The sequence below is a fragment of the Molothrus aeneus genome, chromosome 10, assembly GCF_037042795.1.
Source record: "Molothrus aeneus isolate 106 chromosome 10, BPBGC_Maene_1.0, whole genome shotgun sequence".
Classification (NCBI taxonomy): Eukaryota; Metazoa; Chordata; class Aves; order Passeriformes; family Icteridae; genus Molothrus; species Molothrus aeneus.
This window is the reverse complement of record NC_089655.1, coordinates 24,651,656-24,671,768: the sequence shown is the minus strand read 5'-3', so window position 1 is coordinate 24,671,768 and position 20,113 is coordinate 24,651,656. Positions and strand designations below refer to the sequence as shown.

General features: G+C 55.8%; 1 protein-coding gene across 1 annotated transcript in view; it reads left to right on the top strand.

The window, feature by feature from the left end:
- Window positions 1-20,113, top strand: part of KCNAB1 (potassium voltage-gated channel subfamily A regulatory beta subunit 1) — a 43,428-nt gene that overhangs the window by 13,164 nt on the left and 10,151 nt on the right. Inside the window, exons 2-7 of the mRNA XM_066556613.1 lie at window positions 7,660-7,703; window positions 14,258-14,295; window positions 15,838-15,917; window positions 16,628-16,672; window positions 17,810-17,854; window positions 18,410-18,453. Of these exons, the coding sequence (XP_066412710.1) occupies window positions 7,660-7,703; window positions 14,258-14,295; window positions 15,838-15,917; window positions 16,628-16,672; window positions 17,810-17,854; window positions 18,410-18,453 (296 nt within the window). The remainder of the gene's footprint in view (window positions 1-7,659; window positions 7,704-14,257; window positions 14,296-15,837; window positions 15,918-16,627; window positions 16,673-17,809; window positions 17,855-18,409; window positions 18,454-20,113) is intronic.

Here is a 20,113-nt window from a genome sequence, read left to right as displayed (position 1 = left end):
CAGCACCCGCTGAGCATCTTCCAGGACGAGCAGGGAGAGCGACTTTAGACACAGGCAGTGATGGGACACGGGGGGACAGTTGAAACGAAAGGAGGGGAGATTTAAATTAGATGCTGGGGAGAAATTCTTTGCTCAGAGGGTGGGGAAGCCCTGGCACAGGCTGCCCAGAGAAACTGGCAGTGCCCAAGGCCAGGCTGGACACTGGGGCTGGGAGCACCTGGGACAGTGGAAGGTGTCCCTGCCATGGCAGGGGTGGCAGTGGAGGGGATTTAATGTCCCTCCAACCCAAACCATTCTGGGATTCTGTTATTTTCCCCTGCAGGAGCCAGGGATGGAGCTGGGGTCAAGGCCAAGCCAGGTGTCATTGTCCCCACTCCACAGGTGACAAATGAGGGACACCAGACAAGCTGCAGCGGGAGAGGGAGTGGGGAGGGTCTCTGCTTTCATCAGGATTTGGTGTCTCTTGAAACAGTCTCTTTTTTCAGGGAATAAATTACATATTTTATTCATTTTCTGCACAGAAAGGAGCGGTTCTGGAGCCCTGATGGGGATGTTTCTAAGCAACGTTGTTTTCCCACCACCAGCGTCAGGAGCAGTGACTTTTTTACTGTTTTTTTTTTTTCATATTTTTGTAGCAATAAGACAAACTCTGTGCAGTTTATATCAGGAAAGCTGTGCCATGATTTCCCCAGTTTGGCTGTATCCCCCACCTGCAAGGGGGTGTGTGAGGGGTCCCCTGGGGGTCACCTGCCCCCGGGTTCCTGCGCTGGGACCATCCCCTCAGGTTTTATTTTGGTAGAGTTTGGCTGCTGTGGGCACAGGCACAGACACAGGGCAATGAAACCAGGCTTGGAAGGAGCCAAAAGCAGCTTTATGTGAATTCTGTGGAGCTCTCCCAAGCCTGGAGGTTCTTCTGTGGGTGTGGACTCAGAAATGTTTTAGTCATTGTATGTGTTATTGCAGAGATTTTATTTAAAACTTCTGGTTTTGCATAGGGGGAAAAGCCTCTCCTTTTCTGTCTCATTTCTGATAGACGGGTGGGTGAATAAATGGGAGATGGATAGATAGATAGAAGGGGGGATGGATGGATAGATAAATCAATAGATGGATGAATGGATAGAGGGAGGGAGGGAGGGAGGGAGGGAGGGAGGGAGGGAGGGAGGGAGGAAGGAAGGAAGGAAGGAAGGAAGGAAGGAAGGAAGGAAGGAAGGAAGGAAGGAAGGAAGGAAGGAAGGAAGGAAGGAAGGAAGGAAGGAAGGAAGGAAGGAAGGTGGATGAATGGATAGATAAATCAATGGATGAATGGATGGATACACAGATAAACAAGCAGCTAGGACGGTTATCCTGATCCCTTCCAGCTGGGAATGCTGCAGGGGAAGGGAAGGTTTGGGCTGATTTGGGGGGTGTTAATTGGACAGGCCAAACCCAAACTGTCCCTGCTCCAGACAGTGAAGGGAAGCAAATCCCCACCTGGGAATGTGTTGTGCTGTAATTGCTCTGTCCCTGAAGGACACAGGAACCGTTGTAGGTTAACGAGGTAATTAAGCAGCACAAGTGTCTCAGGCCATAAATCTCTGCCAGGGAAGGGGGTGGGTGTTGGTTGTGTGCCTGTGTGGGGTTTGTGCTGCTGCTCCAGCCCTGTGTGCCCTGCAGGAGCTGGGCTGATGCACGGTGGGTGTGGCACATGGGTGGGGAGGCTTTCCCGAGGAGGGGAATTCGGAGATGGATGGTGAGGGTTTCCCGAGGAGGGGAATTGGAGGTGGATGGTGAGGGTTTCCTGAGGAAGGGAATTGGGAGATGGATGGTGAGGGTTTCCTGAGGAAGGGAATTGGGAGATGGATGGTGAGGGTTTCCTGAGGAAGGGAACTGGGAGATGGGTGGTGAGGGTTTCCCGAGGAGGGGAATTGGAGATGGGTGGTGAGGCATCCCAAGGAAGGGAATTGGAGATGGATGGTGAGGCATCCCAAGGAGGGGAATTGGAGATGGATGGTGAGGCATCCCAAGGAGGGGACTTGGAGATGGATGGTGAGGCATCCCAAGGAGGGGAATTGGAGATGGATGGTGAGGCATCCCAAGGAGGGGACTTGCCCTTCCCTGCTGCTGGCTGAGGGGTTTGCCTGGGGCTGGGCTGTGTTTGGGAGGATGGAGGTGGCTCTGCAGGGACAGGGACAGCCCCTGGCGCTGCTCCCAGCTCCCCCAGCCATTGCAGAGCACTCGGTGCCCCTGCTGGGCTCTCACCATTCCCCTGTTCCAGAGTTAATTACAGCCCCACAATTACAATTGTTTTCTGTGGCACGGGGTGCTTTGCAGGGATGTTTCACCCCTGATTTCTCTCTTTTCTCTGGCTGACGAGCCTCTTGGCTGTGTCCCCTCTGCAGTGCCCGTGTTCCCTGCAGGGCTCTGCTGTCCCTGTGGCCTCAGCAGTGGGTGGTCACACAGATGTCACCACGCTGGGTTTTTCTCCTAAAGCCTCAATCTGTCTGCCAGAGCTGAGCCTCCTCCTCCCACAGCCCTGCTCTCCAGTTCTCCTTTCTCCTGGCTCCCCAGGATCCTGTGCCTGCTCCCCTGGGAGCTCTCTGCTCCGGGCTCATCCCACATCTCTATGTACATATATACATTACAATTCCTTTCGTTCTCCTTCAGCTCTGCCTGCACACTCAGCACTTGCCCTTCCCAGGGAATAATTCCACTCCAAACTCCCATGAAAAGCATGAAGGAGGCATGGGGTGAGGGAAAGGCACAAGGAGGCCTGGGAATTTTCCATGTCATGCTCAGTCCTCGCTGCTGCCCTGTGCTGAGGGAGGTTTAGGCTGGGCACTGCTGGTTTAAGGCAGGATTCTGTGCAGCATCCACTTCCCAGGAGCAAGGGAGGGTGAAACCAAATCCCAGGGGATTTTTCCTTGTAATGTGGCCCTGGTTGAAGATTGGATTATGTGTGTAATGTTGACTTCAGTTAAAAGACTCTTGGAAACCTGTGATATTTCCCCCTGTCTTTTTGCTGTCAGGTTTTATCCCAGATACCTCTGTGCTGCTGCAGGATGTTAGTTCTCCCTTTCCCTTTGTGCCACATTTGACTTTCTGATGTTGACCCTCAGGGCTCCTGAAGCCACAATGGTCACCTTGCCCTTTGGTGTGCATGTTGGACCCTGGTGCTTTCTTTGGCCACAGAATGGGCCCCCCTCACCCAGCATTCCAGACTGGGTGCATCTCTGTAGGATTTTCTTGGTTTTGCCCATCATCTCCTCGCAGTTAGGTGGTTGACAAGCAAAATGATGGCTTTTCCCCCAGATTTGAGGAGCTGGGGGGTTTTGCAGCTCAGGGCTGGATCTGGTGCCTCTGTGTCCTGCACAGGCCAGTGTCAGCCCCTGAGCCCCCTGCATTTAACAAAACAATTAACTTGGGCTTTTCCAGCTCTGAAGCAGAGCCAAAGTGTCTGTTCTGAGCAGCATTTCTGCAGTGTGGGGAGGACTGGGGTGGCTTTGGGCTGTGGTGTTTCTGTGGGGGCCAGCTGTGGTCCCCACGGGGGCTGAGGAGCTGTGTGTGTGCTGGGACTGAGGCACAGGCAGGGTGGGTCAGAGCCTGCGAGCCCAGATGTGATCCCTGCTGCCAGGGAGGGCTCTGCCCTCTGCTGCAGCCTGGCCAGGGCTCTCCAGGTCTCTGTGCAGCTGGAATGGCCCCTCCAGCTGCAGAGCTGGTGCCCACCTGGGGCAAAACCCTGAGCTCATCCCAGGGAACAAGAAACCCCAGCAGGCAGTGGGCATGGAGGCCCTGGTGTGGGTGAGGATGAGGAAGGAGCAGCATGACTGGCATTGTCCCTGGCAGAGGGGGTGACCAGCCCTGGGGCTGTGCCACCCTGGGGATCCTGTCAGCAGGGAGGTGCCACCCGGGCTGGGCTCACAGCTCCTCACCAGCCTTTTCCCTGCCTGGCACCTGCTTCTGTGGGCTTGGCACAGCTCCTGGGGATGCTGCCCTGGCTCCCTGCAGGGCTCCTGCCCAGCCTGCCAGGATCCCTCAGGGGTGAGGAAAAGCCTAATCCAGGGAGATGCCAGCCCTGCTGGGTGCCCCGGGGCGTTTCCAGCAGCGTGCCAGGCTCCAGGCTGTGTTTGCTGTGACTCAGAGCTGGCTCTGCTCGCCAGGCTGTGCTGCAGGGACCTGCTGCCAGCCCAGGCTGCTGCTGGGCAGGGAAATGGCACCCTTGGGTGCTGCCAGCACAGCAGGGCCCGGTTGAACCGGGCCTGGGGGAGCGGAGGGGCCCGGTTAAACCGGGCCTGGGGGAGCGGAGGGGCCCGGTTAAACCGGGCCTGGGGGAGCGGAGGGGCCCGGTTAAACCCGGCCTGGGGAGCGGAGGGGCCCGGTTAAACCCGGCCTGGGGAGCAGGGCTCTGGGGGGCTGAGGTCCCCTTGTCCTTGGCTGTCCCCTGGTCAGTGCCAGGCACCAGCACAGACACTGTGCTCACCTGTCCCAAGGCTGCTCCCTGGGGAAGGAGGCTGGAAAGGCTTGAAGTGAAGTTAAAATGCATCTTAGAGCTACAAACAGCAGAAGGCCTGGGGTGTCCCTTCTCTCCCCAGAATAAAGCATTGCCCTGAGAGGCTCTGTGGGCTGAGGTGGTTGCAGCTGTCCTGCCTTGGAGGTTTTGGTGGCCTCAGGAGGTTTGTACAGCTCCACTGAGGGCACCGAGAGGGGCTGTGCCATGCTCTGCCCCAAAACCTCTCCTTGCTGCCCCTTTCCCTGCCCCATCCCCCTGTGAGGCCTCTGCAGGGCCAGGCTTGGCTCAGCTGGAGCCCAGCTTTGGGCAGCACAGCAGTGTGATGCTGCTTGGCTTTGGGCTCTGGCTTTAAAAGAACTCCAAGCTGAGGTGCTGAGCACCTCCAGGCCTGGCTTGTGGTGCAAATTTGGGGTTAAGGCAAGGAAAAGGAGGCAGTTCCAGCCTGGGGGTGGGAGCAGGGTGACTGCAGGGCTGGGGCCCAGCACAGATAAACCCTGTGCTCTCTGTGTGCTGGGCACTGATCTGTGGCAGCAGAGCCATCACAAAGCACAGGGGGCTCTCGGCAGCAGCAGCACGATGGCTGTGCTAATGGAAAACAGGAGAGGATGGATCAGAGCTGACTTTCAATCAGCTGCTTTGGTCAGGCAAACTGATCCTCAGAGACCAGAGGCTCCTGCTTTGTCCTCTCTAATAGCTGCTCTCTCACAGAGAGGAATTCCTTCCCAATATTCCACTAACCCACTATTCCCACTAATGGGAAGCCATTCCCTCTTCTCCAGCTCTCCTGGAGCCCCTCGAGCCCAGCAGCTCCAGGTGAGCACCCTGAGCTCACTGGCACAGGCACCCAGCAGCTTCCCAGGAGGATGCTCAGCTGTGCACAGCCAGAGCAGATGGTCCTGATGGGCTGGGATTTGTTCCCATCCCCATTCCCAGCACCTCCCAGGCCCTGCACCCAGCACAGCCACCCTCGGGGAGCTGTGGGGCTGCTGCCAGTTCAGCTGCAGGCACGGAGCTGCCTCATTGTCCCCGAGCCCAGAATAAGTGCAAGGCAAGCACAAAGAGCTTTTACTGCCCCGTTACTTGGAGACAGCCCATTGATTGTACTTGGCAATTGTGCAGCTTCAGGCACGTGTCTGTCTGTCTGTGTGTCTGTCTGTCTGCTCTATCTCCATCTGCATCCTCCTGGCTGCTGCAGAACGGGTGTAGATGGAGATATATGTGAGTATTTGCGTGGTGGGTTTGTGTGGGTTTGTTTCTTCTGCTTTGGGAGGCAGAGGAGAAGCAGGTCTTGAATGACAAATTCCTGCCCTGCAGGAGGAACCAGGGCTGGGCTCAGTGAGCTCTTACACAGCACCAGGGCTGGGGCCAGTTCCCCCAGTGTGACCAGCTCCCTGTGCTGCTGGGGCCTCTCTGCACACCTGGGGGTGTCTCCAGGCTGGCCCATGGGCTCAGCAATCCCCCTGCCCAGCACCTCCCAGCTCCCTTTGCACAGGGACCTGGCCCTGCGGGGATTTGGCATTTCCAGCATCAATTTCCCAAATATCCGGGTCAGGTGTGTGCTGAGCAAATGGCAGAGCTCTAGAAATCCAAACACAGCATTTCTGCCCTCATTTGTTGGCTGGGCAGGCTCCTCACAGAGCTGGGTGTTGCTCCCTGGAGCAAACCTGGTGTGTTTTACCCCAAAAGCTGCCTGGAGGGGGAGGGAGCAGCCCTGGCGTGGTGGCACAGGGGAGCTGTGGGGAAGGACAGGACCATCACTGGGGGCTGGGCTGATCCCACTGCCAGGGGTGGTGAGTCCTGTAAATGCAGGGAAACAGCTCAGAAATGCACTCACACCGTGTGTTCCTACAAATGGACTTATCTAGGGATATATACAGGAGTGTATGGAGAGGATCTGCGTTTGCACATAGGTACTGGGAATATCTCTGTGTGTAAATATAAAAAGGGGTTTATATAAAGGGTGTGCCCATGGATATAGAGATTTAAAGGGTATATGTGGGTATTTCCATAAAAGGTTACACATAAAGGATCTGTATATGCATAGAGCTGAAGGGCATGTGTGCAAAGAGGGTATGTAAAATATATATATATGTGCAAATATATATAAAGGGTGCATGTGTAGATGTGTATTTATACTTATTTGGAGAGAGGAGTTCATGGCTGAGCTGTGCCCACAGACTTTGAACAGCAAAGATCAGGTTGGTGAAAAATATGATTAAAAACCTATAAAATAATTGGAAGCTGTGAGGGAATGAGCAGCAGCACTTGACTCCAAGGGGTGTTTTGGGGTGGGTGGTCTGTGTCCAGAAGGAATGCAGAAATCCCCATCCCATGGGTCTGGGTGTGTGGGATTCCTGCCCTCAGTGCTGCAGCTCTGGGGCTTTGCCTTTGAACCTCCCAAGGGTTCCAGACGTGCTGGGGAGGATGGGGAGGATTTGTGCTGCTGGTGGGCAGGCTCCAGCTGTGTTTGCACTCAAAAGATGGGGAAAAAAAAAAAAAAAGAAAAAGGGAAAAAAGGAAGGAAAACTAGAAAAGGAATAAAGAAGAAAAAATAGAACACACAGACAAAAAAAGAGGTCAGTGCCTGCCCTAGCTGTGCTGTGAGCCTGGGGGCTCGTGGGGCTGGAGATGCAACTGCAGCTTTTCAAACAGACCTGCAGGTCAGGTTCCTGTGTCTCCCAGCAGCTGAAATCCCCATTAGCAGCACTGAATTTTGGGTGCAGCAGTGTGTTAAGGGGTTCTGGAGTGGTGGGAGGGTGGGCAGTCCTGCCCCAGGGTCGGGCTGGTGCTGGGCTGGTCCTCCTGCCACCCCAGGATGCTCCTCAGAGAAATGGTGCTGTAGGAATGAAAACCTGAACCAGCCAGGAAATCCAGTGTGGAAAATGGGACGGGCTGGAAGCACAGGTCACAGCCTGGCTGTGCTGTCCAAGGGCTGGAAGGGTTTGGGTTTATTGGCAGCCCTGAGCACTCAGGGAGGAGGAGGAGGATGGCAGCACATCCACCCTTCCCCAGCCTGGGTGCCCACCATGGGAGATGTGCCCCTTTTGGAGGAAAACCCACCTTTGGGCAAAAGCTGTGGCTTGTCCCCTCCAGCTGCTGGCTCTCCATGGGGTTATGTTGTGTGTCCCTCAAGGGCTGAACTGCAGTCTCTAATTATTTTCTTTTCCTTCCAGAAACCTTGGCAAGTCTGGGCTGAGAGTGTCGTGCCTGGGGTTGGGTGAGTACCTCTGGCCTCTGTGCTCGGCCCTCTGGGGGAGCTGTGGGAGGGTTTGTGCTGTAAAACCCTGGGGTGTGCCCAGTCCCAGGGAGGAGCAGCCTGCAGGGATCCCGTGGAGTGTCCCCAGGAGCCCCAAGGGCCAGGGCCAGCCTGGGCTGGGGCAGAGCTCAGTGTCCTCCCATGGATCCCATCCCATCCCATGGATCCCATCCCATACCATGGAGTGTCCCCAGGAGCCCCGAGGGCCAGGGCCAGCCTGGGCTGGGGCAGAGCTCAGTGTCCTCCCATGGATCCCATTCCATCCCATCCCATGGAGTGTCCCCAGGAGCCCCGAGGGCCAGTCTGGGCAGGGGCAGAGCTGTGTCCCATCCCATGGATCCCATCCCATCCCTTGTATCCCATCCCATCCCATCCCATGGAGTGTCCCCAGGAGCTCCAGGGGCCAGCCTGGGCTAGGGCAGAGCTCTGTCCCCTGCCATGGCTGCCATGCCCTGTGTGCCCTGTTTTCCCCTGGCTCCAGAGCCCACAATTCCGCACCAATGGTTCATCCCCCACCCCGTGTGCTGTTTCCTGGGGAAGGGCTCTGCTCAGCTCCTGCTGCCTTTACTCAGAGCAATGCTCTGAAGTGCAGCCCCTGGACACAGACTGAGCTGTGATGGACACCCAGCCCTGCAGGAGGAGGAGCAGGGTGAGCTGTGCTCTGAGCTCCTCCCGCAGTGCCAGGCTGGGCACCAGGACCCTGCAGCAGCCCAGGGATGGGGGCTCTGCCCCAGCACAGCCCCTCCAGCCCTGTTCCTGCTGCCTGGGGGTCACAGTGCTCTGCAGGGAGGTGAAGGCACCACCTCAGGTTCCCTAAAGAATGGCTGAGAAAGGTAGCAGCGGGCCCAGGCTGAGTGTGAATTGATCAAATTGTGCAGTTTGATGGCACGTTTTGGTTTGTTGCTACCTAGGCAGAGCATGTGGAGGGAAATCAGGTTCAAGTCAGGTTGAAATCAGTGTGCAGTGGTTGGAGTGGATGCTGGCCACAGGAGGAGGGGTGCAGAGCAGGAGGGAGAGCCTCCCCTGGAGCCCTGGGGTTCAGAGCAGCCCCAGCACCAGGCTCAGCTTCAGAATGATCAGTGCCTCAGGCCTGGGGGGTTTAGCAATGCTCCATCAACACCACAATAGCAGGGCTTAATCAGTTGACTAATTTAACATTTATAAAGTGACTCAAAGGATTTGCTATAAGCACAACAGGCGCTTAATTATGAATCTAAGCTAATTACCAATCTAAGATGGCAAGGTTCATTCTACACTTACTCAGAGTATTTAAATCAATTGATGTACCCACAGATCCAAGGAGTCTGCAGCAAGCTTTAAACCTGTGAAACACTTCAGGGAAACACTGCTGTCTGTAGACTCACAACCTATGGCATGCTTGGCTTTAGTCATCAGGAAATTTCCATCCTGGGTGCAATTTGGCTTGGGAGTTACTGGAATTTTCTTTGAGAAGTCCAGTTATAATAATAATATTATTATTTAACAATTCTATTATTATTATTAGGTCAGAGCAAGCTGGTCTACTGGGCAGTGTCCCTGCCCAACAGAGGGGTGGAATGGGATGGGCTTTAAGGCCCTTCCAGCCCAAACCATTCCATGATTCTGTGATTATTCTGCTCAGGCTGTTCAGACAGAAAATAAGGCCTTGGGGCCGTTTGTTGGAAACCAGGAGTGTGGTAGAGCACAAGCTGTGAGAGCAGAGGGGGTTTGGGGTAAGTTCCAGGGGTCACCTGCCCAGGTGAGCATTGCCAGGGTGAGGAGGTGCTGCTGCCTTGGGGCAGGTGAGGACCTGGGGGGCTCTGCCTGATCACCCCTGCCAGGGATCCTCCCAGGGCAGCTCTCAGCCCTTTGGGATCTGGGCTCACACTGGAGGGAATTGTGAAAGTCACCCTGTAGCACAAGTGGGACAAGCAGGGCCTGTTCTGCCAAGAGCTCTTCTGGTTAAAATAGCCCCAGCCTTGGAAGGGACTCGTCTGGTCTGTGCAGAGGCTTTATTTATCAGTTTTATTTATCAGCCTCACAGCTTCCCCAGGTGCTGCTGCTGTGGTGGAGGAGAAAGCCACGGGAAGGAAGCAGCGGCAGGAAAAGAAAAAAAAGCAAAAACAGTTTTGCAGAGCTTTTCTTTGATTTCAAGTGGAACTGCAGCAGCATCTAAATATACTGAGCCTTTGTGAGTGCAGCTGTGCAGGGGCTGGGGGGGCTGCTGGGCACCTCCTCCTGCTCCAGCACAGGGAGCCCTGGGCCCCTGCCCTGTGCAGGGAGAGAAGGGGAGCTGGGAGCCTGAAATCCAGAATTCCACATTCCCTGGGGTGGGCAGGTGTTCCTCCTGCTGCACAGCACCTTTTCTTTTGGGTGCTTGGGTTGGGTTGGACTGAACTTAAAGCTCATCCTGGTCTCTCCCTGCCATGGCAGAGACACCTCCCACTGTCCCAGGTGCTCCCAGCCCCAGTGTCCAGCCTGGCCTTGGGCACTGCTGGGGATCCAGGGGCAGCCCCAGCTGTGCCAGGCTTCCCACCCTGCCAGGGAAGGATTTCTCCCCAATATCTGATCCAAATCTCCTCTCTTTCAGTTTAAAACCCTCCCCCTTGTCCCTCTTGCCCCTCTGCACATCCTCTGCTCCCACCTCTGCTTTATCTGACTTTCCTAAATGCCTTCTCTCTTGCAGTTCCCCAAAAGATAAATGTGTTTCCCTATGTTCTCTGCAGCATGACAATCTAATTTAGGGCTCACTGAAGTTTCTGAAGGCTCAGCAGTCTTCCTCAAAAGCCTTGCAAAATCCCAGCAAGGTGGGAGTGTGCTTCATCCTGAGGGATGGGAAGTGCAGGAGAAGGTGAAGGGGGACAGAGATCCGAGGTGGGCAGGGACCCTTTGGTGGCACCCTGCTCCTCCTGGCTCAGGGGAACGAGGGAGGGCCCTGAGCCCCTCAGAGCAGAGCTGAGCATCATTCCTGGGGCACTGAGCTCCCGTGGAGCTGGGCCTGCTCAGCCAGGCTGAGCTTCCCTGGGAACAGCCCAGTGCTGGGTCCTGCTCCTGCCCGGGCTGAGCTTTGCCCTCCTGCCTGGCTGAGTTTGGGCTGAGCTTTGCCCTCCTGCCTGGCTGAGTTTGCTCCAGGTGAGCCTTTCAGGGACCTGCCAGCCTGGCCCTGGGCTGCTGCCAGGCTCTTTGCTTGGTGCTGGATCCAAAATGTGCTTGTGATTCCAGGGAAAGCCAGGCCATGGTTTTCACCTGTGCAGCTCAGGGGGACCCTGCCTGTGGGCTCCTGCAGGTTTTGAGAAAACCTTGACCTCCAGAGAGGGGATGGGCCCTGGCTGACGGGAAAGGAGCAGGGCAACGCTGTCATCCCAGTCCCATGGACAGAAGGTGACAGCTGGCTGCAGAAATGGTGTTTTGTGAGCCCAGAGGGGGCAGGCAGGTGCTGCTGTCCCCTGGGTGCCTGCTCTGGGGTGAGGTTTGGCACAGGCACCGTCCCTGCCAGCAGCAGCAGGGGCTGGGGCTCAGCCCTGCTCCTGCACAGGTGACACTGGGGCTGTGACACTGCTCAGGTGGGCTCTGCTTTGGCACCACGCCCTGCTGGGCTGCAGTGGGAGCCAAGGCTGGGCCTTGGGCAGGAATTCACCTTGAGGGTAAGGAAATCCACTTGGAAAACCTTTCAAGGCAGGAGGGAGGAAGGTGATGGGCAAGGGGCAGTGGTGGAATTCTGTCTGCCCTGGGGCAGGGGATGCCTTTCCAAACCATGAGCTGGGCTGGGTGAGAGAGAGACACTCACTTGGACAGGGGAAAGGAGCAATTAAAAATATATGTCTTTCTCCAGAATATTTTTCTTCCCAAATGAGTGTGTTGGCTGAGGTTGTGAATCATCCTTGGCTGTTGTTTGAAATGCCAAATGCTCCTTGTGGTTTTTTTTGCCTTTTTTAATGTGCAGAGGGAGGGGAGCAGCCTGTGCCTCTGCCTGGATGGGGGTGCCTTCCCTGCTCCTGGAGCAGAGCCCTCCGCTTCCCCAGCTCACCCTGCTGAGCCCAAACTCACATCCCTGCCTGGTCTTTGTGATAATAATGGGGGAAAACCCCCTTGGAATCCCCACCCGTGTGCTCCTGCTGGTGCTGCTGTGCCCAGCTGGGGCTGGGGGGCTCAGGCAGGGCTGCCCAGCAGCACAGACGTTTATTCCTTGCATTTCAGGGGCTTTCAGGTGCCTGTTGTTCTGATTCGAGCTCTCCCTGTGCCCTGAGCACATTGTCACTCAGTGGGATGTGCTTTGTGTCACAAGGTGGATTCTGAGAGGATGTGCACTCTGTGGGGAGGATGAATAATCCTCTTCCTTCTCACCTGTGCACCTGTGTGCTGCTTATGCAAAAGGGAAAAAAAAATCACTTTGAGATAAACAGTCTCAACCCATTTTTTGGTACAAACACATTTTAATGTATTCCTGTAAAAATAACACCTCTGAAGCTTTAACATGGAAATCAGGCTTCATTTGGTTATTTTTTTATCTGCATGAAGAAGCTTAAAGATAAAATGAAAACAGGTTTCAGTTTTATCTTTGTTGTGCAGGACCAGAGCATTTAAACTCCAATAATCAGAGAAAATACCTCTCCTGAGCTCTGTAGCCAGCAAGGTGCAGCAGGGGTACTCCTGTCCCATTATTGTTGTCCTTACAGAGCTAAAGAAAATACAAAATTAGCCAGAAAATGTGTGCTCTTTGCTCATTTGTTTAGTTTCCATTTCATCTCTGTTCTGTGGCAAACTCGGCTTTTCCAGCTCGGGTTGTTCTGCAGGAAGTCAGGAGTTGCAGTTTGAACTCACACTTTGTGCATCTTTAAATAGCTTTATTTGCACTGAGAGAAACCTGACGTATTAAAAAATTCAGATTGGCCTTTTTCTGAGGGAAAGGGAGCGAGCTGCTGCTGCCAGAGATGAGGAGGGGCTGTGTTCTGAGCAGGGCTGATCAAAGCCACCCCAGCCCTTCCACCCCTGCTCGGGGTTCATGTCCTGGCACCCAGGGACCCCATCCCTCTTTGATGAGGGTCTGGGAGCAGCTTTTGCATCTTCTCAAGTACAGGCAGGCAGGGGAGCTGCAGTTCCTGTCCCTTGGCAGCATCAGAGCTCAGCCCTGGCCCTGCAGTCCCCGTCCTGCTCCATCCCTGCGTCTCAGGTGCGGTGGGAGGGGGTCCCCCAGTGCCACCCTGCCCTGGCAGGGGCACCTCCCACTGCTCCAGCCCTGTGCAGCCTGGCCTGGGACACCTCAGGGCTGGGGAAATCTCCCTGGGTTTCCCAGCTGAGCCCCTCTGTCAGTCAGAGCTCTCAGTTCTGGGCAGTTGTGAGGCCACGTGAGCTCTGCCCCATCCATCCAGAGAATGGCTGAGTTTGGCCTCTGGGGTTCTGTGGGGCTCTGCAGGGGCGAGGAGGGGCTGTGCTGGGCTCAGAGGGTCCTTGGGCCAGGCTGGCAGGAGGCCCAGGGCTGGTGGCACAGCCTGCAGAGCCCAGGGCAGCAGGGGTGTCTGGGCACCGTGACCTGCTGCTTGCCCAGCTCCCCGCGGCCTCAGCCCGCTGCCTGGGGAGAGCTGTATTCCTAAAATGAATACACGCATGCAAAATCTAGATACAGAAACCCTGTTCCTATGGGAATTCCTTGGGGTTGGACCAGCTGACCTTTAAAGGTCCCTTCCAACCCAAACTGATTTATGATCTGGTTAAATCCACATGCTGCTTCCACCATTTTTTTTAAAATTATTTTTTTTTATTAAGCAATGATCATAAAGAGATAATGCCCCAAGTTTTCCTAATAATAGACCAGAGTCAGCAACGGAGCCTAAACTGCAGCAGCTTTAGGAGCCAGCCTAGGGAAGGCAGTGCCCTTGGGCTGGGCTGGCACTGCACATTGGCTTCATGGAAAAGCTCCTAGGGAAAAGTCACTTTGGGTTGGAAATCTTTCCTGTCAGAAGAAATATTTCTCTTTTTAATGTCTTTTTTTTTTTTTTAATTCTAATTTTGACTTTCAGGATGCTAAATGCTGAAGTACATATTTAAGCAGAGTTTCATTCCTCAAATGATGTGCGGTGGCAGCATCACAGATTTTTTCCAATTTGTCAAATTGAAGCTTTGGAAAATGATTTCTGACTTGGAAAGGGCTTCAGATTTCAGGGCCTGGAAGGGTCCCAGGCCAGCTTGGACAGGGCTGGGAACACCCTGGGACAGTGGGAGGTGTCCCTGCCATGGCAGGGGTGGCACTGGATGGATTTTGAGGTCACTCCAACCCAAACCATCCCATGATTCGAATCCAGCTCTGTGTTGGGCACCACAGCATCCCCTGGGTGCTGCCCTGGGCAGCTGCCTGTGCCAGTCCCACCTGGGAGCAGGTGCCCTGTCCTGCCTGGCTGCAGGAGCTCTCTCGGGGCTGCACCCCCCCTGAGCCAGCTCACCCCATCTAAAACCCATTTAATCCCAAAGGGAATTCCAGTGAAGTCTCATTTTTGATGTGGAAACCCTCTTGCAGTAACAGATGATTTTGCTTTTTCCAGGGACCTGGGTCACTTTTGGAGGTCAGATCTCAGATGAGGTGAGTGCATGGAACAAACCACACTCTGGGGGGGGAGGGGTTAATTTCATTTTTAAATTAAATTGTGGCTCCTGGAGCCTTCCTGCATGGAGAGACAGCAGGGAGTCACTACACAGAGCTCTGCCACAAGCCCCTGATGAGCCTGACCTTTCCAGAGATGGACTCTCATAAGCCCCATCCACCCCTCAGGGCCATCTCCTGTCCTGTGCTGTCCCCAGCAATGTCCCCTCCTTCCCCTGGGCTCCTGCAGTGGAGTTGGGAACTATTTTTGTGTGTGGACATAATGGACAACAGTCCTAAATACAGCCATGGCTGGCCTTACCAAGGTGATTTATCTTTGACATAATAAGTTGAAACCGCTGCAAACAAGCTCAGGTTTGCCCCGTGCTTTTCCCTGGAGCAGATGGCTCCTGATGCAGGGAATCACCCCCGGAGCCTGGGCTGCATGTGGGCTCCTCTGCAGCCCAGGTGTCACAGATGTGAGTGCCCAGGGCCAGCAGCTGCCTGCCCCCAGGACGTGGAACAACCCCAAAACAACTCTGGCGTGAGGAAAAGAGCCCAGGGGCCTCCATTCCAAGGGATTTTCCTTTAAATTCACTCCATCTGTCATGGTGTCACTGCTTCTCCTGGTGATCCCCCGGCTTTGGTGCCATGGCTGCCTCGGCTTTGGTCCCATGGATCCCCCGGCTTTGGTCCCATGGATCCCCGGCTTTGGTCCCAGTGGCTCCCCCGGCTTTGGTCCCATGGATCCCCTGGCTTTGGTCCCGGTGGCTCCCCCGGCTTTGGTCCCATGGATCCCCGGCTTTGGTCCCATGGATCCCCCGGCTTTGGTCCCATGGATCCCCCGGCTTTGGTCCCATGGATCCCCATCTTTGGTCCCGGTGGCTCCCCCGGCTTTGGTCCCAGTGGCTGCCCCGGCTTTGGTCCCATGTCATGGCACTGTGGGATGATGACCAGTCAGGTGGTGCTCAGTCGAGGCCAGTTTTGATGTCCACTTTGCTCTCTGGTCCTCCTGCCCCCCTTGCTCACCATAATTCCGCGCAAAGCAGGACAAATTCCGTGGAAAATGGGGACAGAAGCACAGCCCTGTCCTTGGGGCTGCCCTCCTCGGGATGCTGAGCCTGAGCCTTCATCCTCCCGGGGGCAGCAGGAGCCCCAGGACTCCTCTGGGCTCCACAAGTGACCCTCAGGCATTTCCCCACCCCACGGCATCTCTGGGGAGCTGCAGGAAGGCTGGCAGGCAGCCAGAGGAATGCTAACCCCCCAAATTCTGTGTTAAACCCTGCAGAGCATCTTCTGTAGCCCTGTTCAATTCCTGGCTGCCTTCCTGGTGGGAAGCTCCTGCGGGAGGAGGGGAGTTCCTGCCGGGCTGGCTCCGGGGGGAGTTGGTGTAAATCCGTGTTTTGGTGTCCCTCAATCCCTCCCTGGTGCCCTGCCGGGGGTGTTCCTGGGCAGGGGCCGTCACAGCCCGGCTGGGCTTGTCCCGCTGTGGGGCTTTCCCTGCTGGGTGAGGTGTCACCCGCTGTCCCCCGTGCTCCCCAGGTGGCCGAGCAGCTGATGACCATCGCCTACGAGAGCGGCGTGAACCTCTTCGACACGGCCGAGGTGTACGCGGCCGGCAAGTGAGTGCCCGGGGGCAGGGTGTGCCCGGAAAGGGCTGGGACAGAGCCACAGCTGGGCAGGTGTGCCCGGAAAGGGCTGGGACAGAGCCACAGCTGGGCAGGTGTGCCCAGAAGGTCTGGCAGAGCTGCACCTGCCTTCCCTGGGCTCTGGCCGTGCTTGGAAAGCCTCTTTGTCCCTGAGTGGGACGGGAGAACCTTTGTATTTGGGGTACCCATCAAAGAAACCCAGATAATTTACCCGAAGCCTCTTGTACCCAGCAAAGGCTGGAGAGCACCACCAGTGTTGGCACAGGGAGAGAAACCCCCTGAACAAATGGGAGATCACTGTGGATCCCAGTGCTGCTGGGTGCCTGGGGCTGGGACAGATCCCGGCAGGAATCCCGGGGGGAGCCACTCTGGCTGCTCTCTGAGCCACTGTGGGGTGGGGGACATCACCCGTGGGGTGGGGGACACCACCCGTGCTAAATGGGCCTGGGGTGACCAACAGGGCTCCCAGCTGGGCTGGGACAGCGTGTCCTGCTGAGGGACCAGCCCAGCCCCAGGCACCAGGGGCCTGGTGAGGGGCACCGGGGGACAAGAGGCTCTGTGCTGGATGGATCTGTCCCAGCTCGGGGTCACTGTCACCAGGGGAGGGCAGGGCAGCTGCAGCCAGGCTGGCTGGGGGCACTGAGCATCCCCTGCCCCCCTCACACCGGGCTCTTCCTGCACAGGGCCGAGGTGATCCTGGGCAACATCCTGAAGAAGAAGGGCTGGAGGTACAGTATGGCACTCCCTCTGACTTGGGGGATTTCCCTCCTTGGCTGCCCTGGTCCCCCAGGAGCAGCCACACCTCCCCTGGGATTTGGGGTATCCCACACCCCTCGGGGCTGTCCATGCCCTCTTGGGTGGGAGGGTGGCTGTGGCACCTCATCCCTGCTGGGGTAAGGGATGCAGAGCCCTGCCAGTCCGGGAGGGGCTGACACCTCGTTTAAAGGATGCACATTAGCATATCTTGTGGGTTTTAAGGGATTTGCATAATCCTCAAAGGCCTCCCCTGTGTGTGTCCTAGGCAGGTTCAGCTGAAGGGGGCTCTAGCAGGGCTCTCTCCACACCCAGCCTAGGGGATTAGAGGGGTGAGCGATTACTTGGTAAGAAATACTCTGGGTGATGTGGAGGAAATAAAATGAAGTCCAATAAAAGCTGGGGAAATTGTGTTGTACATGTCTGGTTATGCAGCAAGGTAGCTGGAGGATGATAAATCTTTGATTTAATATGGTGTAGAGTTTACAGATTAATTCAGATGTCTCACACTGGAGTTTAACAGCTCTGGGAGTGCTGCCTGGCAGTGAGAGGCACAGGGCAGGATGGCAGGAGGGAACAGCACTGAAGCCCCTGGAGAGAGGGCTGGGTGCTGCTTACTCAGTGATTACAAATGTCTGGGGGTTTTGGTCACCTCACTTGGATTCCATTTGGTTTCTATCCCAATGTCCAATCCAAACTTCCCCTGACTTCATTCCATTTCCTCGTGCCCTGACTGTTTATGGGCATATTTTACCAAAACACCTCCTTCACTTTCCATCTTCTGAAGGAGCTAAAGCCTGGATTCCTGTGCAGCTTACCCCACTGGAGAGGGACAATGCCCTGAGCACAGTGGTGCCATTCCCTGAGGCACCTGGTGATTCCTGGGGTCTCCCTGGCTGCCAGAGTTCCATTTGCAGGGAATTCCCCCCAAACCAACACTGGAGTCAGTCTCCTCAACATTTCACAGCTGCTCTTGGTTGTTTGAGCATCCCCAGCAGAAACCCTGCACCCAGGTTTTACAAGTTGCTGATGGGCAGCATCTACATTGTTGCTGTTGTTATTATTATTATTATTTTAAAGAAATTATATTAACTTTCCTGTTCTTTTCGCAGGAGGTCCAGTTTGGTGATAACCACAAAGCTGTACTGGGGTGGCAAGTAAGTGTGACAGTCACTTGTCCTGGGCTTTGCTGGCCCAGCCCTGCAGCCAGGGGAGGTTAATGGCACCTGGGGTGCTTTGCTGCTGTCATTGCATTTCTGTTTATTTTACCAAGTGTTTTAAGGAGTTGGAGTTTCTCACCTGGAGAGGAGGAACTCCAGGGAGAGCTCAGGGCCTGAAGGGGCTCCAGGAGAGCTGCAGAGGGACTGGGGACAAGGATGGAGGGACAGCACACAGGGAATGGCTCCCAGTGCCAGAGGGCAGGCATGGGTGGGAGATTGGGAATTCCTGGCTGGGATGGGATTCCCAGAGCAGCTGGGGCTGCCCCTGCATCCCTGGCAGTGCCCAAGGCCGGGCTGGACACTGGGGCTGGAGCACCTGGGGCAGTGGGAGGTGTCCCTGCCATGGCTGGGGTGGGATGGATGGGATTTAAGGTCCCTCCCAGCCCAATCAGTCTGGGATTCTGTAATTTTGGGGATGTTTAAATCAGAGCACAGCTCAGTGCTCCCAGGCTCTTGGCACCTCTCCCAGCTGTTGCTGTTTTTCCCTTGCAGAGCAGAGACAGAGCGAGGCCTTTCCAGGAAACACATCATAGAAGGTACCTGGGCTGGGCTGGGGCTGGGGCTGCCCTGCTGGGCTCTGTGCACCTGATCCCAGTGCTCTCAAACAGCTGGGGCTGTTTGATCCCACTGCCCCTGTGCCAGTCCCAATTCAGAACAGTTCCCGAACTCATCCTGAAATGTCCAAAATGCACCCAAGGATTGTTTTGGCTCCCCTCAGAAAGTGTCAGTGAATGGACTGCACTGGCAGCCCCCTCACTCCCTGGGGCCTGCTGGCTTTGGGGAGCTCTCTGCACACCCAGCCCTTCCCCATGGGGCCAGACGTGGCCAGGGGTGCCTGGGCTGCCTTTGGAGCTGGGAGGGATGAGGATGAGGATGTGGCATGATGTCAGCCTGCAGAAATAGCCTCTGGAGGGCTGCCAGGCCCCAGCTGGCACAGCTGAGCTCTGCTCCTGGTGCTGCTGCTCCTCAAGGGCTCTGTTCTGCTGCCCCTTCCCTCACACTCCATCCCCTCCTGGGGTTCCTGACCCCAATCCCTGCTCCCCATCCCATCCTGGGGTTCCTGCTCCCAATCCCTGCTCCCCTCCTGGCTCTATCCCATCCTGGGGTTCCTGACACCAGTCCCTGCTCCCCATCCCCTTTCCCTGCAACTCTGCCTTGTCCCTGTGGCTGTGTCCCTGCAGGGAGGGGACAGCAGGAACTCTGTGTTGTGTTTGTCCACAGCAAAGCCTTGGCTGTGTGTGCTGGGCTGGACCCAGAGCTGGCTCTGCAGGCTCAGCTCACAGCACAGGGAGAGCAGTGCCAGGAACAGAACCATGCCTGGGGACCTGAGGGTCACCTCCTGTGACATTGTCCCTGTGCGAGGAGCCAGCCTGGGCTCTGGAGCAGGAGCATCCTGCCGCTCCTGGGCAGGGGAATGCTGTGGAGGGGCATTGCAGGGCAGTGCCAGCCCCCAGCAGGGCAGTGCCGGCCCCAGGGGAGGATTTCTGCCCCAGCTCCCTGGCTGTGTGCCCCATTTGTGCCTCCTGCCCAGGGGATGTGCAGAACCTGCTGCTGGGGCTCAGGGATGGCATCCTCTGGGCACAGCTCCTCCTTTCTGTGCTGCACACCTGGGAAATGGGAGCCCCGGGGCAGTGCCCGGCTCAGGTGGGATGGGTGGGGTCAGCAGCCCCTGCCTGGGGTGCAGCTTTGGCTCCCTCCATCCTCCTCCTTCCTGCTCCTGGCAAGTTTTATCCAGAATTCCCTGCAGAGTTTGATCTTGGAGTGTTTGCAGGATCCTGGGACTTGCCCAGTAAGGTAATGCTGGAGAAAGCTTTTCTTGTAGCAACATTTTGTTGGATTTTCATCTGAATAAGCTTCAGTGAGGCGGTGGCACTGAAGGAGCTCAGGGAGGTGGCAGATGTGTCACAGGCACTCCAGACCCATCCTTTCCCATTTCTTGTGGAGCTGCTTCATGAAATGACAGAAAAGCACTGGCAGGAGTTGGAATAATTTCACAGAACACCCAGCAAACAGCGTTAAGGTCAATGAGAGATATTTTATATTTTTATATATATATATATCTGTGTGCGTGAGAGAGAGAAGAGGATTTTGAACAGTTATTTTCTACAAATCTTCCCAAGAACAAAATGTTTTTATGAATGTTCATGAAGAATGAGTCAAAATAGAGCAGGCTGGAAATGTTTGCTGAATTTTGAG